Source organism: Amia ocellicauda, chromosome 1, assembly GCF_036373705.1.
Source record: "Amia ocellicauda isolate fAmiCal2 chromosome 1, fAmiCal2.hap1, whole genome shotgun sequence".
NCBI classification, from domain to species: domain Eukaryota; kingdom Metazoa; phylum Chordata; class Actinopteri; order Amiiformes; family Amiidae; genus Amia; species Amia ocellicauda.
This window is the reverse complement of record NC_089850.1, coordinates 46144670-46172154: the sequence shown is the minus strand read 5'-3', so window position 1 is coordinate 46172154 and position 27485 is coordinate 46144670. Positions and strand designations below refer to the sequence as shown.

General features: G+C 42.7%; 1 protein-coding gene across 4 annotated transcripts in view; it reads right to left on the bottom strand.

The window, feature by feature from the left end:
- Positions 1-387: 387 nt before the first annotated feature.
- Positions 388-27485, bottom strand: part of mapre3b (microtubule-associated protein, RP/EB family, member 3b) — a 56039-nt gene continuing 28941 nt past the window's right edge. For 2 of the 4 annotated variants that reach the window (XM_066707037.1, XM_066707045.1), the window contains exons 3-8: positions 7377-7504; positions 6407-6552; positions 5380-5581; positions 4273-4427; positions 3136-3288; positions 388-2163 (exon numbers count right to left, since the gene is read on the bottom strand). In XM_066707037.1, coding sequence (XP_066563134.1) covers positions 2095-2163; positions 3136-3288; positions 4273-4427; positions 5380-5581; positions 6407-6552; positions 7377-7497 — 846 coding nt within the window. In that variant the 5' untranslated portion in view covers positions 7498-7504 and the 3' untranslated portion in view covers positions 388-2094. Of the gene's footprint in view, positions 2164-2449; positions 2496-3135; positions 3289-4272; positions 4428-5379; positions 5582-6406; positions 6553-7376; positions 7505-27485 lie in introns of all 4 variants that reach the window. The other 2 variants (XM_066707053.1, XM_066707062.1) reach the window with 2 other exon arrangements.

The following is a 27485-nucleotide window of genomic DNA, read 5'->3' as shown; positions in this document are numbered from 1 at the left end:
TAGTCTGGTGAACTGCTGTGTTGAATATCTGGCAAACTTAACATTTCGAACGGCAGAGAACTACAGAGCAGCCTGAATGAATCAAACTCAACTGTTTAGGAGTGCATATTGGATACGTAGACTTAATATACAAATATGCAAAGGACTGTTTAACTAATATAGGAAAGGAAGGGATAAATAAACTTAGAAAAACACATGGAAACCTGGGAGAGACTGAGGGATGAAAATGTTCAGTTTCATTATCAAAGTGGGTGTGTTGGAATGGACATCAGTTTAAGGACGATAATGCTGACATGATGCACATTCTCCTTGACATCCCACATCTTTCTGTCCCACTCTGGGCTCTTTATTCGACTACCCCAGCAAGAGAACATCATCGACGCACAATTCAATTTTTCACACAAGTTTATTTATGTAATAAAACTTAAAACAGATGCAAGTTTTGAACACCATTGTTATGGCCACACAGAGTTTCAATCAGACAGGCGATGCGAGAATGTATGTGAGATGTCCAGGCAGATGTCTGTGTGGTCTGATTGTAGAAGCAGCAGGGGGTGAGCGGTGGTGCCTAGAACTGTGCTAGCGGCATTCCTTAATCCTTCCACATCTCTTGGGTTTAACCGTGCTGGTCTTCTTGACCATTGCCATTTTCCGAATCAGAACTTACACGGCAATTAAAGGTGTACAACATATAATAATAATAATAATAATAATAATAATAATAATAATAATAATAATAAAAAATAAGTCCAAAAATATAAACTCAAAATTAAAAATAGCAGCTAAAAACTCTTTAAACTCTCAAATCATGCGACATCTGTCACAATTAGTCGTGTTTCGTTCAGTTCGTCTGTTCAGTCCCCGATTTAAAGTAAAATGGATGTAAGGCCTTTCGGCGTATGACATCTCGTCTGCCCTGCTGTCGAGTTCAATACATCCAAAAAGCTGTGCTGCTGCACTCAATCTACAGTGAACATCGAGCTCCAACACTGAACTCCCCCTACGTCCACATTTTAGCTCACATTCTTCATAAAGATCCAACCAAAATAAACCGATCCTTACTGAGGACCAACTCCTACAACACAAGCAGTCCAAAAAGAGTTCAATCCCTCACCGACCACCTACCACATTCACATGCTTGTTAGAGAGATGTCCGGCAAAGGACTAAGCCACACAGCATGTTGAACAAGTCTCTTCCATCAGTGCTATATTTGTATTGTTTCTCTTTAAAAAACAAAAAGAAAGTATGTCCCCTCCCCAGTCAAAAGGACCTTAAATAAACAAATAAAATCTTCATGCTGTCTTTAAAACACAAACAAGCCATTAAAACATCTTGCAATCTATTAACTTATCACCTTTTTTTTCTCAAATTATTTCTCAATAATCTTCAATTACGGTTAAACAAAATGCAAAGTGCAAGTAAAGTCATTTAAGAAAAAATATACAAATTAAATATCTTGTTTTCATTTAGTGTTTTTTTCTTTTTTCTCTTGGATATAATACAGTCTCAGATGGGATGGATACAGCGGTGTGGGAAAGAGAAGGAGCATGGAGTGACGGTTACTTTTGAAACCGCTGAAGGCCTACTACAAAGTACAATACATCCCGAATAGAGCTAAACATCAGAATCGCAGAGGCCACTCAGCAACCGGATTCAGGTCATTTCTTTGTGTGAGTCTCTTCTGGTCTTTTGCATCAAAATATATACAGCTTTGTTCATTACCTTACCCCACATTTATTTATTTTTGTTCATTCACTAAATAATTTGTTTTTTGCACCATGCTGAAATGATTTGATTCCTGTCACTAATCTGTGATGGTGTGGGAAAGAGACTGTGCCACCCCGGAGGTCGGGACGCAGTGCGAGAACAGCCTGGGAGCAGCTGTGGTTAGGAGAAAGAGAGGAGGGAAGAGAGACAGAAAAATAATACAAAATTATAAATAGAGAGAGAGAGAGAGAGAGAGAGAGAGAGAGAGAGTGGGCGAGTGAGTGAGAGAGAGGAAGAGATGCACAGAGAGAGACAGGGCAGAATTGAGGGGGAGATGCAGGGGGCAGACGGATGGGCAGGGAGAAGGGAGAAGTCATCAGGTGGGTTTAGTATTCATCCTGGTCCTCACGCGGCTGTTCATCAAGATCTTCGTCCTCTGGAGGAGCAAACCCCTCCTGAAACAGAGGGAGGCACAAAGCTGTTGAGATTCTCGTGCGCTGAGGCGGGACAGAGCACCTTAACGACCCACAGACACGTTTCACACTCACACCCCCATGACATGCCTCACCCCCCTCCCCGGCCTACTCTGCTCCCCCTGCTGTCCTGCACTGAGCTCACCTGAAACATGGCAACAGTTCAACTGATCTTCAAACTCAACACAAATCTGCTTCCTTTTTAAACTGCTTTCCCTTCAACATTAAGGGTCCTGTTCTCCAATAGTTACTAAAACATTTAACTTACGCACGTCTCCTGCACACTACGGGATTAACCCATCAACTGTGGCATTCTGCAATGAAAACAGGTGTGTTATTGTGCGCCCATTTGTGTGCTTTTGAATTATAATACAAGTGCACAACTTTCACAACACCCTCCAGGGATGGGCTTTTACATCCAGAATGTGCATTCCTCAGCCTAAGTCTGTTATCAATGTTGTAGGCCATGTATTTTAAGTGGCTGTATTGTGGTGTTGCGTTTAGAGATTTTTTTGTCCACAAATTAAGACAAAAAGGTTCAATATGAATAACGAGTCCATATTAAATAAATACAAAAGTTTGGCTTGCTCTGATGACATCAGGCAATGCATCGGAATAATATATACATATATATATATATTGTGTTAAATCCATGTACATTTGTTTAAACGTATTGGAGAAAAGGGCCCTAGTACATGATTTAGGGGGCATTACATGAGGTGAAGCTGATGTTTACTTTTATTTTTTAACTACAGGACCTTTAGGTAGAATCAGAGTAGATGTTACTGTATGTTGAGCTTTCAAATGCTTGTGTATTTGTATATGTCTGTGGATCTTAAAAGTGAGAGTATGTTAGCTTACCTCTAGAGCTTTTGATTACAGATTACATTACAGAACAAGTTTTTTATACATATGTAGGAAGCCAAGAGAGCTATGAAGGGGAGTGACAGGTACCTCAGTAGCGTAGAGTATTTCTATAATCTTGGAGATGACAGGGTTGTTTTCAGTTTCGTGTTCCTGGCATATGAGCTCGATGTCCCTTAGTTTACTGAAGTAGAAATCCCTCTCCTTCTCCAGACCATCTACCGTCAATTTGAGTTCCATTAACTTAAAAGAAAAGGAAAACAGATTGCCATTTTTAATAACAGGCTGGATTTCAATCTGCAACTCTGTGGAACGACAAGTTCATATGGAGACGGGATTACATTACGGAACATTCTCTTCCATATCTGACATGAGTGTGTGTGTGTGTGTGTGTGTGTGTGTGTGTGTTGGGGGGTGCAGGGACACGCTGAACCAGCAACTGAATTCCTCAATTACTTGCAGCCATCACAAGCTGGTAAATGATTAATGATAAGCATTCACATCAATTATATCCTTGACTTGGTGGAATAGTACATATGTTTTGAGAGGGGGGTAGACTTCCAATTATAAGTGATACTTGTTTTGTTAACAGTTCAATTCAGATGGATCAAAGTGGACTTCAGCAATAGCTTTGAGAATTGCTCAATTATGAATATTTCCATATTATAACAAATAAAGACCTGCCATTCGATATATCAGCTGTTCAGCTGCCAGAGTCTCCACATGGTGAGAAAAAACAATTGCACCAGCAGGCCACCCCCCCTGCACGGAGCTCAGCCTGGCGTCTCTGCTGTCACCTGACAGGGGAGCCCTGCGGAGGAGGGTCATTCACTCCTAGAGCAAGGAACTAAACAATCGCTTTCTGACAGCCATCACAATATGGAGAAACCCTTTACTTTGCTTATTAATCTTGACTTTAATTAACAACACAGGGATCCATCTATTCAGGTCCATGTGAGTATATTTTAGCAAAGACATGTTGTCCAGCTTGGTTAATAGGAAATGGACTTTGGACACATTTTCTGTGTTTAAAACAAGCAAATTAAGTAATAAAATAGAATACAAATCAGGATAATAAGATCACAACTGATCCATCTCACACGGGAAGGAGATCAGCTAAAATCTAGCTGAACCCCAAATTGAATACCATTGAAATCAAGGTGGTGGACACTGAACTGAATATCCCTGCATATAGCAAAGGTCTTCTTACCCGCCCTGCGAATCTACCTGTTGGTTGAGCTCCATGATCTGCGCGTCGGTGTCGCTGCCCCCGTTCCTGGCCATTGGAGGGTTCTTCCGGATGCCCATGGAGGGAGTTGTATTGGGCTGCCTCTGAGGGGCGGGCATGTTCTTGGGCGCTGTTGGGGATGTCCTCTGTGGGACTGGATCACACACAGCGACAGATTATTTACTGTGTGAGTGTGCAACGGAGTTCGGAAAAAAGAGGGCAACATTCTCCGCTTCACGGCATGCAGTCAGATCGATTTATTTATTATAAATGTTATCCATATTAGCAAGCAGAGCGTATATACGGGAGAGGAGGCTTCCAAAGACACAGGGACATGCAGAGCCCATCCTGCCTCAACGCTATCCTGGGTTTGTTGGCTGCATAAAGAAGAAAACATGAAGTGTCGCACAGCTTTGTTTTTTGGGTGCTTATTTGTATTTCACTACAAGACAAAACAGCAGGAAACACTTGTGTAAAAGATGCCATGGCAATATCGTAGTTGAGAAACTACAAGGCCTTAGAAATCCCAGTTGTTCTGTGGAAATGTACAGAGTTGTCAGAGCAGGATAGGCAGAGTAAACTTCACCACAATACAATGCAGAACCACAGCTTATAGATTAATTCTTGGTGTTGCAATATTTGGGCTGTTTGCATGGATCATACTGTTAGAGCAATGAGCCCAATTTCAGCGAGAGTAAAGTCACAACACAGCACAGACAGCAGGGCAGGGTTTTCTGGCAGGGGGCTACATCAAGACTAGACAAGAGTTTGCCAAGCATACAGTTTTAAAGCAGTTAATCACTCTTAATTTGCTATCTTATCATTAGGACCAGTCTTGCTCTTAACATTTCATTATCATTACTTGATTTGTGAATGTATTATTATTATTATTTTAATGCAGATGAGAAAGGGTTAATCTGGTGGCATTCTCAATCACGGCTCAAAGTAAAGGAGAAAGAAAACAAAGAGCACTCTTCAATGGAAGTGTATAGATGGCACAGCGGAGGCAACCTGCAGCTCACCCACAAACCCGGAGCCACAGCGCATTGGGCTCACTGGGAACAAGCGGTGCGTGACAGACAGCTGACATCGAACCAGTGTGTTACCTGGAGTGCCATAAGGTTTCTTGGGTTTGTTGAAAATTTGTTCACCTGGATTGGGGGAAGGGGCCACATCCTGACCCTGTCTGGCCAGCATGGGGTCATAGTCCTTCCCGTCGTAGTTGGCGTCAAAGAATTTCTTGAACCACTGCACAAACTCGAAGTTGTCCTGGAACCTCCCTTTCACCAATTTCTCAACTGCAATGATCTGACAGAGAGAGAAAAAAAATCTTTTGAAAAAATGCACCTTGTGGGTGTTTTCCCGATCACAAGAACATGTTTTTCACCCGTGTCCTGCAGACGTCCAAACATATATTTATGAGAGAATCCCACCTCGACAGCAGACAGACAAAAGACAGTCCCACAAATTTAAAAATCTAATTTGGGTCTTTTAAATTTACAGCAAGTGGGTCTTTCCAAGGGCAGCCACCTTTGGACTTTATCAGGCTTGTGCCTTGTCTATTCAATTTAAAACAGACCAGAATCTGTTGGGGGGACGGATGACCCTGTTGCAATCATCCTACACTATTCTAGTAAATGGCTTAGATGGGAGCAACATGTGCTCTATAATAGAGGTATCAGAGACCCATTAGTCTGGACAAGATCTATTAGTTCTCGTTGATCTGTCCTGACTTTGCCTCAATGGCATGATTCGACATCCTGGGGCCTATTCTCCAAAACTTTGGCAAATCACATTTCTGCATTTGATTGGTATTATCGTTTTGGTGGGAAAAAAGTAAAGTTATCCAGATTAAAGTTATTTAGGTCACAAAACACACACAATTTGATTCTTGTCCACATTACAATGTAAGCAGAAATAAGCCCTTGGGTCACAAACCAGTGCTGCAAAATACAAGTTTTTTACATTACACTTTTAAACAATGCATCAGGTTATTATTTTTTAAATGAGACAAACAAGCACCGGAAATGAAGGATCGATGTACTCAGGGTGACATACATCCCCTAGCAGACAGGGGAGTTCAGTTTCTAGTCATCCACTGTCATGATGAAAGGAGAAGGAGGCTCAACTTACTTTATCGACATTCATTTTCTTAAAAGCTGCCTGTAGTACTTTGAAATTGTGTATGTACTCGTGTTCAAGTTTTGCTTGAAACTTGACTTTCTTTAAATGTACACAGCCGGGAAAGAGCATGTCCATAAACTGGCAGTATGCAGCTCCTGCAAAGAGAAATTGACAAATTGGTTAAAACAATTCTTGAAATAATGCTGTATTGGGGAGCAGACAGTAATCAGAGGTGCAGGTGTGGAGTGAGTTTTGAATGCCCTCTCCTAGTGGGTCTTGCATGTCCAGGTGAACATGACACTCAATGCTCCATTCAGATGAAAGCCGCTGCTGTGATGTCAGCGATACCCACACTAAGACCTATTACCTATGCATAGTCATCGCCTCATCTGCAGCCAAAGCAATAGCATAGGAACAAATCTGTTAAACAAACAGACATGCATTATTACAAAGTCCACGAGCTGGGCCTCCGCAGGTTTTTAATTTTCCCGGCTACATATTAATTTAGTCCTCAGTCACTGACACCTAATTGTGCAGCTGCTCTTGCAGGAACTGAGGAGGAGATGGGATATGTTTAGCTGTAAATATTATGTGCTATGAGGAATGAATCACTATCATCCCAGTATGAAGAGAAAGATACACTTTTGTTAGGAAAGTCTACTAACAGGACTGTTTTTAAACACCATCCATTAAAACAAACAAAAAAAACATATTATAATATGACATCATAATAATGTGGCATTGTGGAATCAACATTTCAACACTTGTCAAATGAAAAATAACGAATACATAAATAAACAAACAAATAAATAAATGTTATCAAGATTAGACTGCAATTCTAAACAGTATCTTGAAGGCAAATGGTTCCTGTGAGGAGGGAAACTGAAATCAAAGCGAGGCTTCTGGAAGCAGTCCAGAGGCTGGCTCTCAGTATGGGCACTGCATTGTGGGCCAGCACAGGCAGCTCTGATTCTCCTACCTGAGCACAGCTGCTCCACCTTCGTGTAGTTGAGCTGCAGAGAGTCGTTGACCCACGCCAGCATGTCATGTCGGCTCAGGTTCTCAATAGTCACAGACGTGGAGTACACATTCACTGCCATCCCCCAACTGCAATGACACAAAAACACATGGCTCACACATCACAACCATGACAAAATGATTTGCGATGGAAAGAAAATAACAGATTAAGTCAAAGGATTCTGCAGACGCTTCAGATAAACTGTAAATGTACTGAAAGTACCGAGCCACCAGGGGGAGCCATGCAGAAGAGAAAACGATTCAATCTGCTCAATGCTTTAGTGAATGTTTTCAGATGTATGGGGTGCCCTGGTAAGATTAAACTCCATCCAGTGTAGCAAAAGAGGAGTGTTTTCTTTGGAAGACAGATTTGGCTGTGGAGATTACCCTTTAAGTCATTGTGAAAAATGGTTTCCAACTCAAGACACCCATCTGTCTACAGGGTGAACTGTGCAGCCTGCAGAGCTATACTGCTGACCACAGCACTTCCACAGCTCCTGTGCTGTGAGTGTGGTGGCTGTCCTCCATTGAAACACAGACTGCAGTGCACAGATACATGTCCCTCTCTGGACAGACAGTGGTGACACAAGGAAAATGAGAGCATGACTTTTGTAAAATTGTGTGCTTGTCAGGGTGGACAACAGAAGATGCAACTTGACTGTGAGGAGTTTAAATACAAAGGTGGAAGTCATCCACCAGTTGGAACAAGTAACAATTATCCTTTGCTCCCGTACAGCAGTATTTGTATTCCTTGAGCCTCCCAGTGCCGTACGCGTTGGTGACAAATTAAGCCGCATTCAGACAAAACAAAATTAAAATAGGAAAATAAAACCTCATGTATAACTGGTCAATGACGGTCAGAGAAGAACTGTGAAGAGGACACCACTCAATAAGCTGTCTTGTTTAAAGCTTTACGTTTGATCATTAAAAAATCTAAATTAAAATATTGATGTTATGGAGAGAAAGTGGCAACATGAAGCATGAACTGTCAATGTATGCACTAAAATACACAAAAGGAAATTCAACCAATGATATAATTACTGGCACTTAACTGCCTCATTAAAATAACATTGCTTTTTAGACATCACAGCTTCAAACACTAGGCCTTCTGTCGCCCTGCTTCAATAGCGCATGGCCTTGTTTTGGCTGCTTCAGTCCTAATCATCTCCAAACCCATTCATGCGGTCTGCCGTCTTGTCTTTTCAGCTCATCCCAAACTTTCAACAGCACTACATGCAGGTAACTGGAGATGGGCATATCAAAACCTGTTTTTTTACTGAGGCAACTGGCGATGAAGTGTAGTTTGTGCACCCCCCCAATAGCAGCAGGTTCACAGAGGCCTCATCTCTTCACTTAGCTTTCACACAGAAAGGACACATTTAATTTGATCTGAAATGAGCTGAGTAGACAATGATCAGCCTTGAACTGATTTCAAACAATGTATTTTTTTTCATCTTTACCTCTTTGTACTTCAGCTACATTTGTTTGCATATAGTTATTAATTTCCTTTCTGTAGATATACTGATGATCTTCTGTATTCTGTTATGCAAACTGTATGTTTTTCATACAGTTTCCCCCTCATGCAAAATCTATCCTTCTAGAATCTAGAAGATAATTATGGGCACACAATCATCATCTGAACTCACTCACCATACACTTTTCTATACTCACTCCGGATCCCTGTTTTTAAGACTGGGGCTCTCAGCTCGGCCCCTCAGGTACTCTCCCTTATCATGCTTGAAAAAACAATTTCAGATAAAGGGGTAGTGATATTAAACAGTGAATTTAAAAGCAATCACTTTTATCTTCTGAATAGATTGTAAGCTTTTTCGTCCGTCTATCTGTCTGTCCATCTATCAGTCTCCTATGTCATTATGGGGTGTGATGAGAGAGAGAGTGAGACAAAATACAAACCTCAGACAGATACTTATAAGATGCAGCACCCAGTGTGGCCTATTGAAGGTCACAAGAACCTGGACTACAAGCACATCATTAACGGGATGAGATCCCACAAGAGGCTGATTTAGGCAGTTCAGTGGAGCCATAATTATCTGTGTGCTGGCAGTGAGGAAAAGCCATTAAAAGGGACAGCAGACAGCTTAAGCACATCCACAAACAATTCTACTAATAAGCCGAGGCTGTGCTGTATGCAGACTTTATCCTCAGGAGACCTTGCTGACTACAGCTTCTTGCTGTGCCCCCTCACCAAAAAATGTAAATAACCCACTGAAGGACCATAAACATATTAAGTATTCAATTATATAGGTTGCAAAAAATAAAAATACTATCACATGCAAACAGTTCATGTTCAGATACTTTAATTCTTCTTCTGACCTAATCCTGCTTTTTTGTAATGTTTCCCAGTGAACAGAGAAGGGAAATTAATTCTGAAACCCACCCGCAATCAAAAGCAAACCGATTCAATGATAGACGACTGTCACTTGTTGTCCCCACTAATGAATGAACAGAAATGTGTCCCAGTCATTAAACACAAATGAAAGCTGTAGTTCAGCACAAATGAGGGCCGATAACTGAGCACTTAATGTTGGAGGTCTTCTCTGCTTTTATAATGGCTCCTGGGCACTTCTTGGGAACAGGCATAATAACCTTTATAATAATCAGTTTGTTATATAATTCACATACATGTCTTTAAAACTAGTTTTGGTAACACTTGACTATGAATAAATGAAATCTTACGAATGAATGTGAAATACATCAAATATTCATGAGCATGCAATATAAAATCACATGATCAATAAGCAGGCGTTTATGGGAAGCTACACTATTGCAGGCGTTTATTCTAAGATGCCGTTTGCATCACTTCATGCTCTAAATAGCCAACAGGAAATAATCAGTGATTTAAGAACTGGGGGAGCTGGTGGTCCTTTTAGACACAAAGAAAATAAAAGTAAAAAAATAAAAAGGAAACCTAGGCCTATGTTATTAATTCTTCCATTAACGTCACACTGCATACACAGGGTGATGTATTGCTTTAATTCAGGAGCAATAGGTCTTCTGGTTTGTGGACTCTGAAAAGGACCAGCGCACTCTGGGATCAAAAACAACTCAAGAAGCTCATAGATCAAGTGTCTTTGTGGAGCCCGCAGTTATTCATTAATTTTCCCAAGGGTGCATCAGTGCAATGAGGTGAGGACAAGTAAACCACGACATCAGCACAGCATCCCTTCAACCACAGTCATCACCGAAACCCATCCCACTGTCAAAACACCTTCACATTACTCCTCTTCCATACTACGGCCTCTGCCCAGCCCCAGTCTGCAGGAGAGGCACTATATTTTATATATAAAGCACACTGAAATTATGCTGTCCAACAAACACTACTGGACCCAGATGTGTCCTGCAGAATATGCCTCTGAATACAACTGGAGCCCAACACACAGTAAGGACTTGTGTGCCTGAGAATGATTCAGATTTCAACTGACTTTGCCAGTTTATACTTACGTAATTTCGTTGAAGCACAACCAGAAAACTGTTTGGAAGCACGGTTGCCGATTATTTCTATTTTTGTTTTTAACACAATTAACTGTACTGTTTTTGGAACACTTGAAAAGGGCATTTCACATTTAATTATGAACTGGTGTAATGAATGTACCCATTTGGAATGTATTACAAATTTGTATAATAATTTGAATTTTTAATAAATCATGAATTTATGTATTTATCTCAAACTGCCATTAAGCTCAACCAGGGAAGATCGCACAAATCAGCAATCAGGGCTTGATCTTGAAGCATCTTTGTTTTAAGGAACATGTATGACTCCATCCAATTACAAGTCCTACGGGATAAGAGGTTTAGGGTAACCTTGTTATATTACTCTGCCAGATCTGCCAGGTTGAATGCTTGTCGCCCAATCTTACTGCCACAACGGCACGGCTCCCGGCCCCCTGTGGTGCCATTGCAGAGGAAATGGTGCCAGGAATTTGTGGTTAATTTACCTCAGCCACTTACCTCGGTCTACAAATTCAGCACAGAAGCATTTTTTCCAATGCACCAGAAAACCACTTACTCCAAGCAAAAGGTACTTATTAGTTCATTGAAGTTCACGAAGGTGTGAACTGAGCCTATAGATAAAGGCTGAATCAGGACTTCATCAGCACAGCAGTTCAACAGCTTAATGAGTCTGTGTCTCACTGAAGCTGCAATCAGCACACATAATTAAATTAATATGATGACATTCGTGACGTAGACAACCCTGATTCTGGTCACCCATTGCTGCACACCCCACCTCCTCTCCAGTCAGCGCCTCTGCAGCAGCTCCTTGGCTCATTCCCCATCATTAACAAGTGTGTGTGGGTTCAACAGGTCTGGCCCCAGCAACCAGACCGGTGTTCCCACAGTCAAGCAAGTAAAGCCAAACTTCAATATGACCGACTACTCACACCAGTTCACAGCTGGGGTTGGTGACTACTGAAATATAGGCCAAAAACACTGGCAGCACAGGCTATTCAGAGGGACTTAGATAATATTCAGTTGTGGGCCGACACCTGGCAGATGAAATTCAATGTGGACAAGTGCAAGGTAATACATGTAGGTAACAAAAATGTCCACTATAATTACACTATGGGAGGTACAGATCTAGATGAAGTAACGCATGAGAAAGACCTAGGAGTCTATGTGGACTCCTCACTTTCTCCATCCAAGCAATGTGGGGAAGCAATAAAAAAGGCAAACAGGATGTTAGGGTATATTGTCAAAAGTGTAGAATTGAGAACAAGGGCAGTAATGTTCAGACTGTACAATGCACTAGTTAGAGCTCATCTGGATACTGTGTACAGGTCTGGGCACCACACTTCAAGAAGGATATTGCTGCTTTAGAGGCAGTTCAGAGGAGAGCAACCAGACCAGTCCTACTTGGAGAGACTGAGGGAACAAACCTTTTCACTCTGGAACAGAGGAGACTACGTGGGGACTTGATCTAAGTCTTCAAAATCATGAAAGGCATCGACCACATCAAACCAGAGGAGCTTTTCCAGATCAGCAGGGACACACGCACCCGGGGACACAAATGGAAATTGGGCTTCAAGGCATTCAAAACGGAAAACAGGAGACACTTCTTTACACAGAGAGTCGTCACAATCTGGAATAAACTCCCCAGCGATGTGGTTGAAGCTGAAAGTTTGGGAACATTTAAAAATAGTCTGGATAGGATCCTTGGATCACTTAGATATTAATGAACACCAAACGAGCACGATGGGTCGAATGGCCCCCTCTCGTTTGTAAACTTTCTTATGTTCTTATATGTTTTATAACCTGTACAGTAGAACCAGAAAAAGTTACTTTAAAATTACTTTAATATTATTATTCTCATTTGCCATAGATCTCTTAATAAAATAAAGATGAGAATAGGGCTCACTCCATTTCAGCCATGTTACAATAAAATAAATGTATCCTGATCTTCAATGGCAGAACCAGTGATTTATCTGTTGGTTTACTTTGAAAAAGTAAAAAGGTTTCAGTTTAGCCACTAGGCTTTCAGATTCACTGTTTGTTCACAGAGGGTGAGAGTGAGTGTTCGGGTTAATCAGACTAGCCTGAAGTTAATCCCAGTGAATGTGAATAGCAGCTCAGAGCAGTGAGTCTGGGTTACTGCTGCTGCAGAGTGTCTGTCCCACGGCCAGCCCCACTGCGCCACTGCTGAGCAGCTCCAGTAAGCCACAGCAGTCTTTAGCAATGGTTATTTAGAGCATAAGGAAGCATTGGCTTTTGGCCTCGATGGAGCATTACCTCATGCGATTTGATGTCTTCAGTTGTGACAAAGGGTACTAGGATAATGCAAGACCTATCTTTTCCTCTTGGAAATCCTGTTTGACTGTACACAGCTCTGCCTGTTCTGCTGCCCAACTCCTCACAGAGCCAAGAACTTGTTGACATAGACACAATTAGTACACTGGCGATAGCCCAAAACATTTGCAAAGCATTGTTTTAGCACTTACTGGTTCACACTATGTAAAACTTGAGATACATGAACAAAAGTCAGGCAAGCATGGGTTTACACAAAATATGTGAGATATTTTAAATAAAATGTACACCAGCAGTTGTGTAAATTGACTACAGTAGTAATGTCACAGCAGACAAGGATGTTATTCATAAGGACCGTGCAATGTTATTGATCTTTGTATCTATGTAAGTCACACACACAAGATTCTGTTCAGAAGCTAAAAGAGAGGGAGCTGATTACAGTAATTTATTACCATAGTTCTTTATCACTTCATAGTGACACTGATCTGCTGAGATCTCCGCATTACGACGCCAATAAAAGACCCTCAGCGTCCTCTAGGTATCAGGTGCATTCCTCTACCAGTTCTCTATTTGATAAGCAAGTAAAGCCTTTTCCTGTTGGCATCGAGACATCCTGTTGTTGCTGTTGTCATCAGCTTGACAGTTTATAAAGCATTGAGTCCTTGGTAAAATGTGCATGCCATGTCTTGTAAAGATACTGTACTCAAGTTAAAAAGCTGGTTGTAAAGTAAAAATAAAAGGTTATGCTCAGAAGTAACTTCATCACAACAGGTCAGAAAAGCAATCTGCAAAACCTACAACCCCTCTGAGGTTTTAGTACTTCTTGTCTTAAGATGGAAAGTAATTAAAAAAAATAACACGTTTGTAAACACCTTTTAATAACTCAGATGAGCAACCAAGCTCATAACGCACACATTGTAAACAGTCCCTTAAGCTTTCTGATCTACTTTAAATGGGATTATTCCCCTCCTGTTTAAAAATAAGAAAATAGAGTAGAGCATTCTGGAAGCAAGGAGACGGGCTCCTGCTGTCCTCTTCAGAGAGGGAACCCGCCACACAGCCCCTGTGGGAACTGGGGACACCCTACCCCCTGACACCTGTGGAACCCTGACCTACCTGTAGGACCTCTCCTCCCGGACAGCATGCTTTCGGAAGGGGACGATCCTGCTGCTGGAGCTGTCGTCAGGACTGCGGCTGCCGCTCGGTGGCAGGGTGGGCGACCACACGGGAGCTGGAGTCATGGTGCCGTTTTTGGGCACCTAAACCCTCTGGCAGCAGCTGCAGCCGCAGTCCTCGGACGTGCAGTGGACACAGATTAACAGGCTGCTCCCCTGGATCCCACAGACCTGATGTAAGTAGTGGCTGCCGTGGTGAGCGGTGGTGGCGGCAGCAGCACACTCGCTTACACTACCTCAGGCTTCACTCAGGCTGCACTGGAGGAGGAGGAGCCACCATCTGACACATCAATCTAGGAAGCCGCAATTAAGAGGCTCGACTTAACCCACCTGCATCTTAACCTGCTTCCAGTACAGAGCCAGGGACCAGAGACCAGAGACTGTGGACACCAGCCTGAGACGTTTCATACCTGCTCGAGTCCCAGTCCTCTTTTCTTTATAGTGTATGAAACAAGATAATCACATTGGAATACAAACGGGATTGTTATTCTACAGACTAGTACAGTGAATCAAATAATTAGTATGTGACAGCTTTATGGGAACACATTTTCAATACCGAGGTTATCATTTGTCCAGAGCAGTAGCCTGCTTCAGTCTTGCAGCAGCCTGAACATATATATTGGCGCAGTTACAGAAACAGAGGCTCAGTTATGCAGACACTGGGAGCAGAGCCAGCACTTCTAGCTTTTAATTCACTCTTCAGTGTGTTCCACTTTCTGAGGTTTTTATTTTTACAAGATCTTTCCAGAGAGAGCATCCATACATTACCATGATTCAACAGTAGTCATTTTCAGAACACTGTGCTCTCAGCTCCTGTACAACATATCCCGCAAGACGACACATACCATTACTGAATTGGCCACAGTTAGCCAGTAAGTTTCCTTTATTACAGAAGTGGCTTATTATAGCTCTCAATTAAATCACCAAACTACCATATTTAAACCGAATCTTATCCTTGCAAAAATGCCTAAGGCTTTATTGGATAAACTAGTGCATAAATAGCATACAGTAAACAATTGTTACCTGTAGAGGACATGTGGACACTAATACTTCTTTTTTTTTTTTTTTACAATCACAGAAACGAAAAGTCATACACAAATATTCTCTATTTTTGCATACCCTATACTCTCCACATTGATGGCAACTGACAGTAATTGACAGTAACGTCCTTCCTGGGGACGCCTGCTGTTATTCATGATGAGACACAGTTAAAAGGAGATGAAAACAGAAGACATATGAAGTTATAAATGGCTGGGTCCCATGACACGTCACTTGGAGTGCTGTATGTCACATATAATTGACTATATTTTATTTGTGACCTCATGTTTTTATTGATTATTTTATATAGATTAATTGTGTGCAATATCTGATCTTTTAAAAACCATGTCCCTACTAAATGCCCAGGCACACTGTGAGTGCAGCAGGACAGCAATCACTGCTATTAATCGCCATCAGCAAGAACATAATCCCCCAGATTAAACTGAATCATTCCAGTGCTGCAAAGAAGCTGCAGATGAGGCTTCTGCCCTGAAACATGCACTGCTGCCACCAGGGTGCTGCATCAGAGGTCAGAGAGCGGACCGTGGCCTGCTTGGTGTCCTTTTGGCACTCACTTACAGTAACACTCACTCACTCACACTCACTTTCACACTTGAACGTGTGATCAGCAAGAGTAACCTAATCAATCTGCCACCCTATTGAGACAAAGCCAGACATTTGACTCATTTTAAACTCTTATTAGAATTATACGTGAAGTGTCTTTTTCCTAGCAAAGATGTGCTGTTAAACCAAGACTGTCCCTCTCAGTGCAGGATGCTGAAACACTGATGCCTGCCTTTGTAACACCTAGAATAGACTACTGCATTGCCCTATTTTCTGGCAGGCTGTTGTCATTGTATTGCACTCTTTTATTTATTTTACTTTCATTGTAGTTTTATTTTGACCCTTGCTGTGTCCATGTGAAGCACACAGTAACAACTTGTTACAAGGGGTGCCATATTAAACACTAATCTGATCGAGCAATTGATCAATCAAATTGATTAATGTGGTGTTAAACTGCAGCAAGAGCAACACATTCCTGTTTAGGAAATAAACGGTGGAAATCACTCAGTGAGGACGTATGCTTCCAACAAGGCCCATCAGATGAGTTACATTTAAGGTACAAGAATCAAAAGCATCCACATAAGGGTGATGAGCCATGAGAAATACTGATACAGCGAGACAGAAGTACAGATGTGGGCAGGTGAGGGAGGGATTAAAAGCAGAGTGACTGTTATGCAATGCTCATTGTCCTGTCTGACTTGATCAGGTGCCTCACAGTGGGAGCTGCTACAATGCCCTGAAAGAGAGTAACGCACACACTAAAAATCTTCTTTCACCTCTAAATGCAATCCCCACCCACCACCGTCTCACACTAGATGTAAAAGACAGCAATGCTATTTCAATCCCAGTCTTAATGGCTGCCCATGGTCCAGCTTTCTTCCAAGGAAATGTTTTATAATTAGAAGACAAGACCAGCTGTTAGGTATTAGGAAGCACAATCAACAGGGCAGGCCTGCAAGGACCCAGTCACGGTGGTCACAGCCTTACCTGCCCCCAAGCTGGTCACATGACTGAGCCACAGCTGCGTACAAACTGATCATCCCATATCAGGAAACCTGTGACTGAGAATTAGACCCCCCCCCAAAAAAAACATCACAGCCTGCAAGGTACTTCCAGTCCAACTATCATACTATTCAAAGAAATAATCACTCTTACATCATGCTATATGGTGTTAAGCTTAAAACAAATTAACTGCGCCAGTGTGATTATATTAAGAGGAATGTACTGCATATCCTATTATGCATGTCCTGCATAATTCTCTCTTTCTATTTTTGTTCCTAGAATATTATTTTGTGGTCTGTATATCAGCTTTGCTCACAGCACAGAAGCAATGTAATTACATAATGTGTTTTTATCTGTGCGGTTCGGGGGATATCTCCATAGTGAGAGCAACTCAATGCTCAGAACTGAGGAAGTGGCGGTTACTAAGGATAAGAGACGATCAAGCGCATCGATATTGCTTAGCGACCGTGATGGGTAGAGAATTGAACCTCTCCTGTTAGCATATATACCACGTCAGCTCTATAGTTTGCAAGGATGAGTACAGCTATGAATGATCAGGCAGAGGGACAGGATGTCTTTGTATGAGGACCTGAAAGAGTGCCTGAAAGAAAAAGGAAACAGGCAGTTACTTACAAACTATACCGTTAGCTGTTGGAGCTTCAGTACAGTTTACATCAATAATAAATGTTTGGGCGGGCATGATCCAAATGGTGTAGGTTGCCTCTTTGTGACTGGCACCCCAGTTGGATTGAAGGGAAGGGCAGCCTACTGAATTAACCTTCTCCTCCTGAAGAGTCATCCCTGTGCTCATTAATCTCCTAATTTCATTCAGGCCATAGTGTGGGCCAGGAGTTTACTTGCTGGACTTGGGACACTTCATTTTGAAACTGATACCTGCTGCTTTAGGTATCAGCTTTCTATGCAGCATTCATTAGCTGTTTCTTATAGTGTGTCAAAAAATGTGTAGCTACAGCTTCATTCCTGTTCAACACAGTATTCAAGTCTTCTTACAAGTGGCACTCAGCTTGTAATGGTACTGTGGCTCAGTGTCTTGAATTGAGTTTGAACAGAAGCTCTTGTTCCTTTCTCTCACATACATTAATTGTGCTATTAGAAGTCCTGCGTGGGAGGGAGGGCCACCCTGACCTGCCTTGTGTCATTCAACGCAACATAGGTGTGCACTGTCCTAATAAGTTACAGGTGTCATATGTAACCGCCCCCCACACCTCTGCGCCAGCAGTCAGTGCCAGCAGCCTTCAGTGCCCCCCTTCCGAAGGGCCACATCTCCGAAGGGCAGGGACTCTAGCTGTGGGGACTCCAGCCAGGAGAAGACTGCAAGGAGACGCTGCACAGCAACAAAAGGCAACCATGACGATCTCTCTGATTCCTGTCCTGCTCTCTCCGTCTTTTTGCCGTGCACTGCGCGCCATTGTTTCCCTAATCCCTCCAACCTCATTTCTCTGCCTCTCCCCTCCTCCTCCCTCCCCTCTACTCCACTCTCTGGGGGCCTGTGGAACTGCCACTCAGCTTCCAACAAGGCCGGCTTCATCTCCGCCTTCGCCTCCCATCAGTCTCTGGATTTCCTCGCTCTCACCGAGACATGGATCTCCCCAGACAACTCAACCACCCCTGCTGCCTTATCCTCTCTGTTCATCCTGTCCCACTCCCCTCGTCTTACCGGGCAGGGAGGAGGAACAGGGCTCCTGCTCTCCCCTTCTCTCCTCTTCTCTGTCCCCCCCTCTCTCTCCTCTATCTCGACCCACAGCTTTGAATTCCATGCAGTGGAAATCACCTCTCCCTCTCACCTCTTCCTTCTAGTTCTCTACCGTCCACCTGGTCCACTCACCTCCTTCCTGGATGAACTTGACTTCTCTCCTCCCTCCCCTCGCTGTCCTCACCTACCATCCTCCTGGGAGACTTCAACATCCACCTCTCCAACCCTTCCCACTGTGCCGAATTTCTTCCTCTCCTTCACTCCTTTAACTTCTCTCTCTCCCCGTCTCCACCCACTCACAGGGCAGGCCGCCAGCTTGACCGCATCTTCTCTAGAGGCTGATCCTCTTCAACACTGTCCGTGACACCCATGGACATCTCGGACCACCACTTCATTTCCTTCTCCCTTTCCCTCCCCTCCCTCCCCACTCAACCCACTCCCTCTGTCACCTTCCGCTGTAATCTCCGCTCTGTCTCCCCATCCACCCTTGCCTCCACTGCCCTCAGCCTCTTACCTTCCATTGACTATTTTTCCCATCTATCTGTGCCCTCCTCAGACTTGGCTCTCTGCTGTTCTCCGCTCAACCCGAACTAGTCTGCGTGCCACCGAACAGAAGTGGAAAAGGACCAAACTCCCAGCTGCCCTCGAAGTCTACCGTTCTCTACTGTCCACATTCTCCTCCTTACTCACCTCAGCCAAGAAGTCTTACTTCCAATCACTCTTCGAATCTATCAACAACCCCTGCAAACTCTTCTCCATCTTCTCCTTCCTCCTTGCCCCCACTCCCCCTCCTCCTCCCTCATCTCTCACTGCTGATGATTTCGCCTCCTTCTTCTACTCCAAGATTGCAAACATCTGCAGGCTGTTCAATACTCCACCCCCCTCTCCCATCACACCCAAACCTCCCTCCGATCAAGATTCCTTTTCTTAATTCTCACCTCTCTCAGAGGCTGAAGTTTCTGCTCTCCTCCTACGTCACAATGATGATGATGCCCAGATCGTCTTTTCCCTCTTCCGACCCTCTCATCCCCTCTCGCATCTCTTCCTGCTTGTCTGCTATTTCCGCCTGGATGCACTCGCACCACCTCAAGCTCAACCTCTCCAAATCGGATCTCCTGTTTTCCCCCCACTCTTCCTCACCTTCTGCTGACCTCCCCATCTCGATCCCCTTGGAATCCACCACACTCTCTCCTTCTTCCGCTAAAAATCTAGGAGTCACCCTCGATCCTGCGCTCTCCTACACCCAGCACATCACCACGCTGACACGCATCTGTAGATTCTTCCTGAGCAACAAACGCTGGATCTGTCCCTTCCTCACCGACTACTCGACTCGCCTGTCGACTACTGCAACTCCCTCCTGGCCGGCCTGCCTGCAACTACTTCCCGCCCACTCCAGCTCATCCAGAACTCTGCGGCTCGACTGGTATTCTCTCTGCACCGATTTGCACACACTACTCCACTGCTCCGCTCCCTCCACTGGCTCCCGATACCGGCACGCATTCAGTTCAAGACATTGACTCTCACCTACTGCTGTCTCGACCACACTGCACCAAGCTACCTTCAGTCACTCGTCTCTCCATAAATCCCCTCCAGACCACTGTGCTCCTCCAGCGTCAGAAGACTAACTCTACCTCCTCTCCACTCTCCTTCCTCCAGAGCCCGCACCTTCTCATCCCTGGCCCCTAAATGGTGGAACGACCTTCCCACCGAAGTCAAAACAGCAGAGTCCTTGTCCTCCTTCCGGCGCTTACTCAAGACGCATCTTTTCAAACAGTACTTGTAATATTAGTCCTTTATCCCTGCTAGATAGCACTTCACAGTTTTATTATGCTTCTTGTGTTTTCGATTTGTTTTCCTCCTTGCTCTCTTTCCTGTAGCCCTTGACTGTGACCCTACATCTTGACAGCACTTAGCTTTTACCATCCAGGATGTAGGACCTCACTTACTGTACTTGCCTGTTTAAATTGTAAATTGGAATTTGTAAAATGTATTATTTTGAATTGCTATGTTTTAGTTTAATTGAATTTGTAATGATTGATGCCTATTTTTGCACTTTGTTTTACACTTATGTTGGAAGTCGCCCTGGATAAGGGCATCTGCCAAGAAATAATAAAAAAATAATAATAATAATAATAATAATAATACATTATAAGTTATAAACACTACTGCAAGTTTAGTTTTCAAAACCACAATGTAAATATATCTATATCAATTACAAATAAACCCTCTGAACAGCAAATTCCTCAAAAAAAGAAGGGTTGAATAAAAAGAAAGGTGCATTGATTTATTTTTCAAAGAATAGCACCTTTTCCAAGCAGCAGAAATAGTTGTTTGCAAAAAGAGCTGTAGCAGAATTGAATGGCAGTTTAACAGGAACATAGTGCAGGTAAATCGGGCCCCACATACTGCAGTCAGGTGTGGCACAGAATAATCTACACACACAATCTACCACTTGCATCCAGCAGGGAAGGGCTGAAGATAAAGTGAGTATATAATCTACACAATAATATACAGGTTACACATACAGCATGATATTTAAATCCATGGACAGCATCCTGATATGACAGTGAATTATTACTGAAGCTGCTAATGTAAATGAAATGTAAGAAAAAGCAATGCGCACGTACACAATGCATTCCAGTTCCTCTCAGCATGCTCGATTGTGTGCACCTGAATGCCTGGAAACACATGCCTTAGAGACAGCTGAATTGAGGTCAGCTGTTTGATTGGGGAAGATTGGGGATTACAGGCTGCTTGTTGATAACATTTTGACGACGCAAAGGTGCCAGAGAACAATCCAGTGCAAACTCGCAGCTTTAATCCTTGCCACGCACATCAGGAGGAATGTCAAACAAATACTGACAGAGATAAGAGCTGGTTACAGAACACAGTGAACACTGGTAATAGAGAGATTAGCTGATATAAAACATGTCACTCTCACTGCCCCCACCCTGTTACTCCAACATTCTTGGGTAATACAGTACTGCCGTAATGTGACACACTATACAACAGACATAAAAAAACGTATATTTTTCTTGATTATATTACTGTAAGAGTTAGAGAATGTACCCGTTTGGGTTTGGAAATAATGACCTTTTCCATAAACCTTTTAGGTGCTGTGTCACAAAGCCAATTGAATTCTGTATCAAAGCTTAAGCCAGAGGTAGTCAATAGGCAGACTGCGGGCCAAATCCGGACTGCCCGACGCTTTTGAATGGACCGCGAGAATAATTTTAATTAACTTATTATCATGATTGTTTTTTTTGGTTTTTGTTTTAATGTATTGTTACGGAGGTTTGTTGCACTCAGTGCTTGTTATTGTGTGGATCCTAGTAGCAGCCCTTCCTGGTTATTAGCCAATAGGATGTTATGTATTAATATGGGATGTCCTCTATAGAGCTCTTGTTCGCGGTAGTTGATTGCGCGCAGATTCCCATTTCGGGTGTCTCTATAGACGTTCTGGACTGGGGCAAGAGCGTCACTTTGTACTCGTCAAAAACACGGAGGGGAGGGTTCACGGTGCAATAGCTTGTATTCACCTAGAAACTCCTACATCAACGGCGGAAACAGCTGATTTCCAATGAAGATGCATATTTGTAGCAGGGGCACGAACAGAAAATTGAGGATCCTCACCCGTTACAATTATAGAGCTCCACCGAAATAGATATGTGATTGACAAGCACCAGAAACCGTGTTTAGTTTGCATGTATAATCTTGGTTGATATGTGATTTTTTGCTGGTGATATGTGGTTGTGAAGCAAAGATATGTCCAAATCTGCCTGATTTCATGGATTTCATGGAGATTTTGAGCTAAGTTTTTCGCTCATTTCAGGTCTCCAATTTTCAAAATCTTTTGGGGGAGGACCCCCAGACCCCCCACCTGAAATTCCTCAATCCTCTTTATCCTCATTTTGCAACATTAATTTTGAACAGTGGACAGTGATAAAGGGAAGTGCTAAAGACTTGAATCTAATAAGACACGACATGCTTGAAAGTTTATATGCCTACAATAATCTTTAACAAAACAATTAAAAATGGTCTGAAAATGCTTTAATACTTATATTTACATTTATTTAAACGTTTTATTTTTGTACTTTGTCAAATGAATGTATTAAATATAAGCAACGGGGTATATTAGTAATTCACAGAGCGTGTGTTGGAAAGGGGCATTTAGAGGTGTGATTTTTTTCACCCCTCTGGAGTCTGGACCCTGACAAAAAATAATTGACTACCCCTGGCTTAAGCATTCATGTGTAGTCATCTTACAATTAATTAAGTGGTTAGGGATGATTAGAGAAAACACAGAAACACAAATCTATACAGAAGTTAAAGGACAGTAGGACTAAAGGACTTTCTAGTATTTTCTCATTAGAATCCAAAAAAAGCCACAATACTCAATTAATTTTATTGCACTGAACATATTGTACATTACGTAATTCTAAATGAACGTGAGTTGACACATGCTACAACACTTCCATACAAGTTACAACACGTTGGTACAAGAGCAAATTCCAATTCCCTAGATAAAAAAATCTCAGCTGAAGACGCTTGTTGGGAGACACTAAGGCAGGGGTAGTCAACAGGTGGACCCTGACACAAAATAATTAACTACCACTGCACTAAGGTTTCACATCCCTGGGTAACTGAACCAGATTTTGTTTGCAGATCGCAGACTTTTTGTTTGCCGATTCCTTTCATTGGTTTCCCTCATCAGATTGGCTCCCTGTACTGAATATTTCATGCATACCATATTTGCACTGAAACAATTACTGGCTTTTTGGTGGCATTTTGTTGCTGTCTGTGTGAATTTGTTACTGCCGGCATTTTGATACCAGCAATTTTCCAGTCTAAATTTACCAGCAACAAGTCTGTGTGAATGGAGCAAGAAAATGAATGCTGGCAAATTACACATCACATCCTTGTGTTGTTGACACAGTGTGTCAGCTAACTGACGTAACCAATCAGAATAGGGGTACATTTTCACGTTTTGACCACAACAGAAACAAGGTTAAGCCTTCTTTGACCAAGAACTTGTGACTGTAATGAAAAATTGACTGAGTCGTTACAAAGGCAGAGGTTGAAAATAATTTAGTTGCAGCAATTCTGAGTGTTATTGATGAACTAACAGGTTGGTGACGTATGTAATGCTAACTATTGTCACACATATGTCAGAAGTTATATACCAATTAATAATGCAAAATATAACATCTATATATAGGCAAACGTGTTATTAGACTGCATTACACTGACACTGATGGTAGTTTGATTTGAGTTATTTAATTTGATTTTAAGGCAGTAATGTCAAACTTCAAAAAATGAAAAATAAAAAGTTGTTTTGAGTAATCAATCAATTGCAGATCTGCACACCCAGACTTTTGGTCAATATAAATATACAAACACTGTAATGTCATGCTTTTTTCTCATTTATTTGAGTTGATTTAACTTTGCTGCAGTATACGTCAAGACCCCACACAATGAATCTCGTTACATAACCATGAACCAAGAGCCGAGTCTCATACTGGGTTCACTGGTTAAAATGATCTTTGATTGCTGGGTCCAGTGACCACACCACAATAACACACAACTATACAGCCTGATGACTTGGTCATAGCGCAAATACGCACCTAGATTGACCTATCATTTGCTTTTCCCTCTTGGCTATTTGTTCTTGGTAGTGAGTCTGAACTGAACCAGTGCCCTTGTCAGAACCAACTGCCCAGTAAACACAGTGGAAGGAAACTGGTAGAACGGGGAAATCATCGAACTTTTACAAACAAACAGAATATCAGTCCGTGTCTCCTCTCCCGAACCCACATGTTCCTGTAGCGTCTCGTTTCCATGGCTACAGTGCTAATGTCTGCATTCTCTGTTTTCTGGGTGAATGTGTACATCCTTGAATTTCCCAGCATTCAAAGTCAGTGTGAATGGGGGTGCAACAGGAAAAAAGCAGGCAAATGTTGCCTGTATTTTGCTGGCATTTAAGTGAGAATGAGGCTTAAGTCTATGATATTAGCCTACCTTAACAAGGCCATTCGAATACCCAAAATATTGCACTGTTTACCCACAACTGTATCATTTTGATCTTTTTAAATTTAAATTGATAGTAAATTGCCCGGTTATCGAAGTTATTGTTTAAATAGCTAAAAGATATGAAACATGTTAAAGTCAAACTGAATTGGAAGTCACATTGGACAGGTACATTGACGACTGTAAAGGTGGGAGCCTATTCAAAATGTTTTGGTTGTCTAACTGGATGATCAAATTGAAATGTTTGTGCAAAATCTAATTCAAAACCCACCAGGGCCAAGCTAACTGGGATTTACCTGGGCAAGCATTACAAATTATTCAGTTAATTGGAGGCCACAGCAGGCTAATGTCAATTTTTTAGGTTTCATTACTTTTGAAAGGAAAACTGAAATAAGGGTAAAATGAACACTTCACTGAAAATATAAAACACCACTGCTATGTCTGCTAACATCGGTGTTACAAAAGCAGTCTCACTGAGGCTGACAAGTTTAACAGCCCTCTAACAAGTGAGACAAAAGAGGGTGAATTACCCTGGGTCCCTGACCAAAGCAAAATCTCACACCACACACACACACAAAAAAAAAGGAACCGCGTAGATTGTTAAATCTTGAGTGATTTCAAAACACAGATTTCAAACTGCTTGATAGTAAAAAAAAAAAAAAAAAAAAGCCACAGACACGTGTAAGAGTCTGGATTAATTAACAAGGTAATAAAAAAAGATTACAGAGCACTGTACTCAGGAATTGAAGCTGAAACCTCTGAGCTATATTTATCTACAGCAAGCTCCTGAGGTGGCTGGATCCGTTAAAATGAGCTGATGATTTAGCAGTCCAGGCCTCCTGATTGTGCCGCCCCTCCCCAGTGCCGATCCAGCCTGTCCAGGGTGAGTAAGCAGTTTCTCTGGCACATAGTCAATGTCTGCAGCAGCTCCACAGAGTCGAGCAGCTGAACGCCAGCACAGACGCCATTCACTCACGCTCCCCTGGGATGCCAGCCAGGGGCTCCTGCTCTCTGATGATGAGGCAAGGAGGCGGAGACCTTCGATTGCTTGTCTTACACAGCGTCCATGGCTGCGTGGGGAAAGAGCCTTGTGTGGGAGCACTTTTTTCCTGGATGAAGGGAGAGTGCATCCCTAATATGCAGGCAGAGGGCACATGGGCACCGACTTGATGACAGGGAACACGCACCCCCTCGTGTGAATCCGAGCCATAGATAGCAGTGCTGCCGCGGAGCTTGCCTGCTGTGTTCAGAGTGCTTCAGACAACATGCCTGGCTTGTGCTGCTTCTTTTCAAAGCAGAGTAATAGAGAGAAGCAAAGGTGCTGCTTGCCCAGCTGGAGATTACAGTCCAAAGCCTACAGTCTGAAACATGACAGTCCAAAACGTACAGTGCAAAACCTACAGTCCAAAACATGACTGACTTATGAAAGGCAACAAATGACACCTGACACCTCTCCGTGCAGATTTTAGTGAAGTTTATGTGAGAATGCTTTTCTTGTAAAGACGTGATGTACAGTACCTATAACTAGACATAATCCATAATTTTTAAATGTATTTTTCATCCAGTCGATTATGATTCCAGAATTTGTTTACTAGCACCTCAGGCAAAAAAACAGACAAGAGACAACTGGTCACAATGCTTTGAACAGGTCTTAATGTGTGCCTTTCAATTAAGGGCATAAATAATAATAATAATAATAATAATAATAATAATAATAATAATAAGAAGAAGAAGAAGAAGAAGAAGAAGAAGATGGTCTAAAAAAGCAATCCTTCTACAGTACATTTCCTGGCACAGTGAAACACGCTGGTGTCTGCAGTCTCATGACTTGCCATTCCAGTTTATCCTAAATGTTTTCTATGTGACCGAGGTCAGGCCGGAGCTGACCTTGAAATGTTTTTAGCACTATGTCTCTTTGCGAGTTACACTCCCTGCCCTGTGACATGCCGTTGTTGGGTTAGTAGATGTCCCAGCCCTCACCCTGAAATTCCACTGTGTCCATCACATGACAGCTCAACCAGCTTGACCATAGCACAGTCCACTACCAGGGCAGGGAGGCGTGTCCCATGTATTTTGGGAATGCAGCACATGACTGGAGTTGAGATCAAATTCAATAGTCATCACTCACCACACAATGCTGCATCTGTCAGGTACAGAAGATGGATTGTGCTGTGTGTTAAAAGACATCAATGTGGGGAAAGTATTATATCCAATTCAGAAATTAGCACTGTCAGCATTTTTCCAAGATAAATGCGATTGATTATGCAAGACTGGCTGGCTGTATGACATTGCATAAATTTGCATAGATGTGGGTAGAATTAAACACAAACACTACTACTGGGCACCTTCTCCTGAGCTGCACCAGGCCATCTGTCTGCTTTGCAAATGAGCTGTGGTTTGCCTATCCCCCCCACACATGCCAGGCACTGAGGTCAGGGCTGTCTGCACAGATCCAGCCACACACTCTGCTCGTACGTGATAATGTGATGTGTGATCACAGTGAAGTCAGGACGGTAGCCACGAGCCGCTGAAGCAGAAGCACTGCGGAGCTCTGTCCTGTGCAGGAGGCAGAGAGCATCCATACAGGGTGTGACCGCAGCAGACCTATCCAGACATCACTCGATAGGAGACCTCTGTGGTCATGTATGTTAATGAGAAAATCTGAATTTCCTTGCTTGTTGGCTAAGGGTCTGTCTCAGGTACTGCAGTGACTTGCCATGCCTGCTGCAGGAGCTGATTGTTCAGCTTGCCATGTCCTACAGAGTCTCAGCAGTGCCCAGGGAGGCAGGTG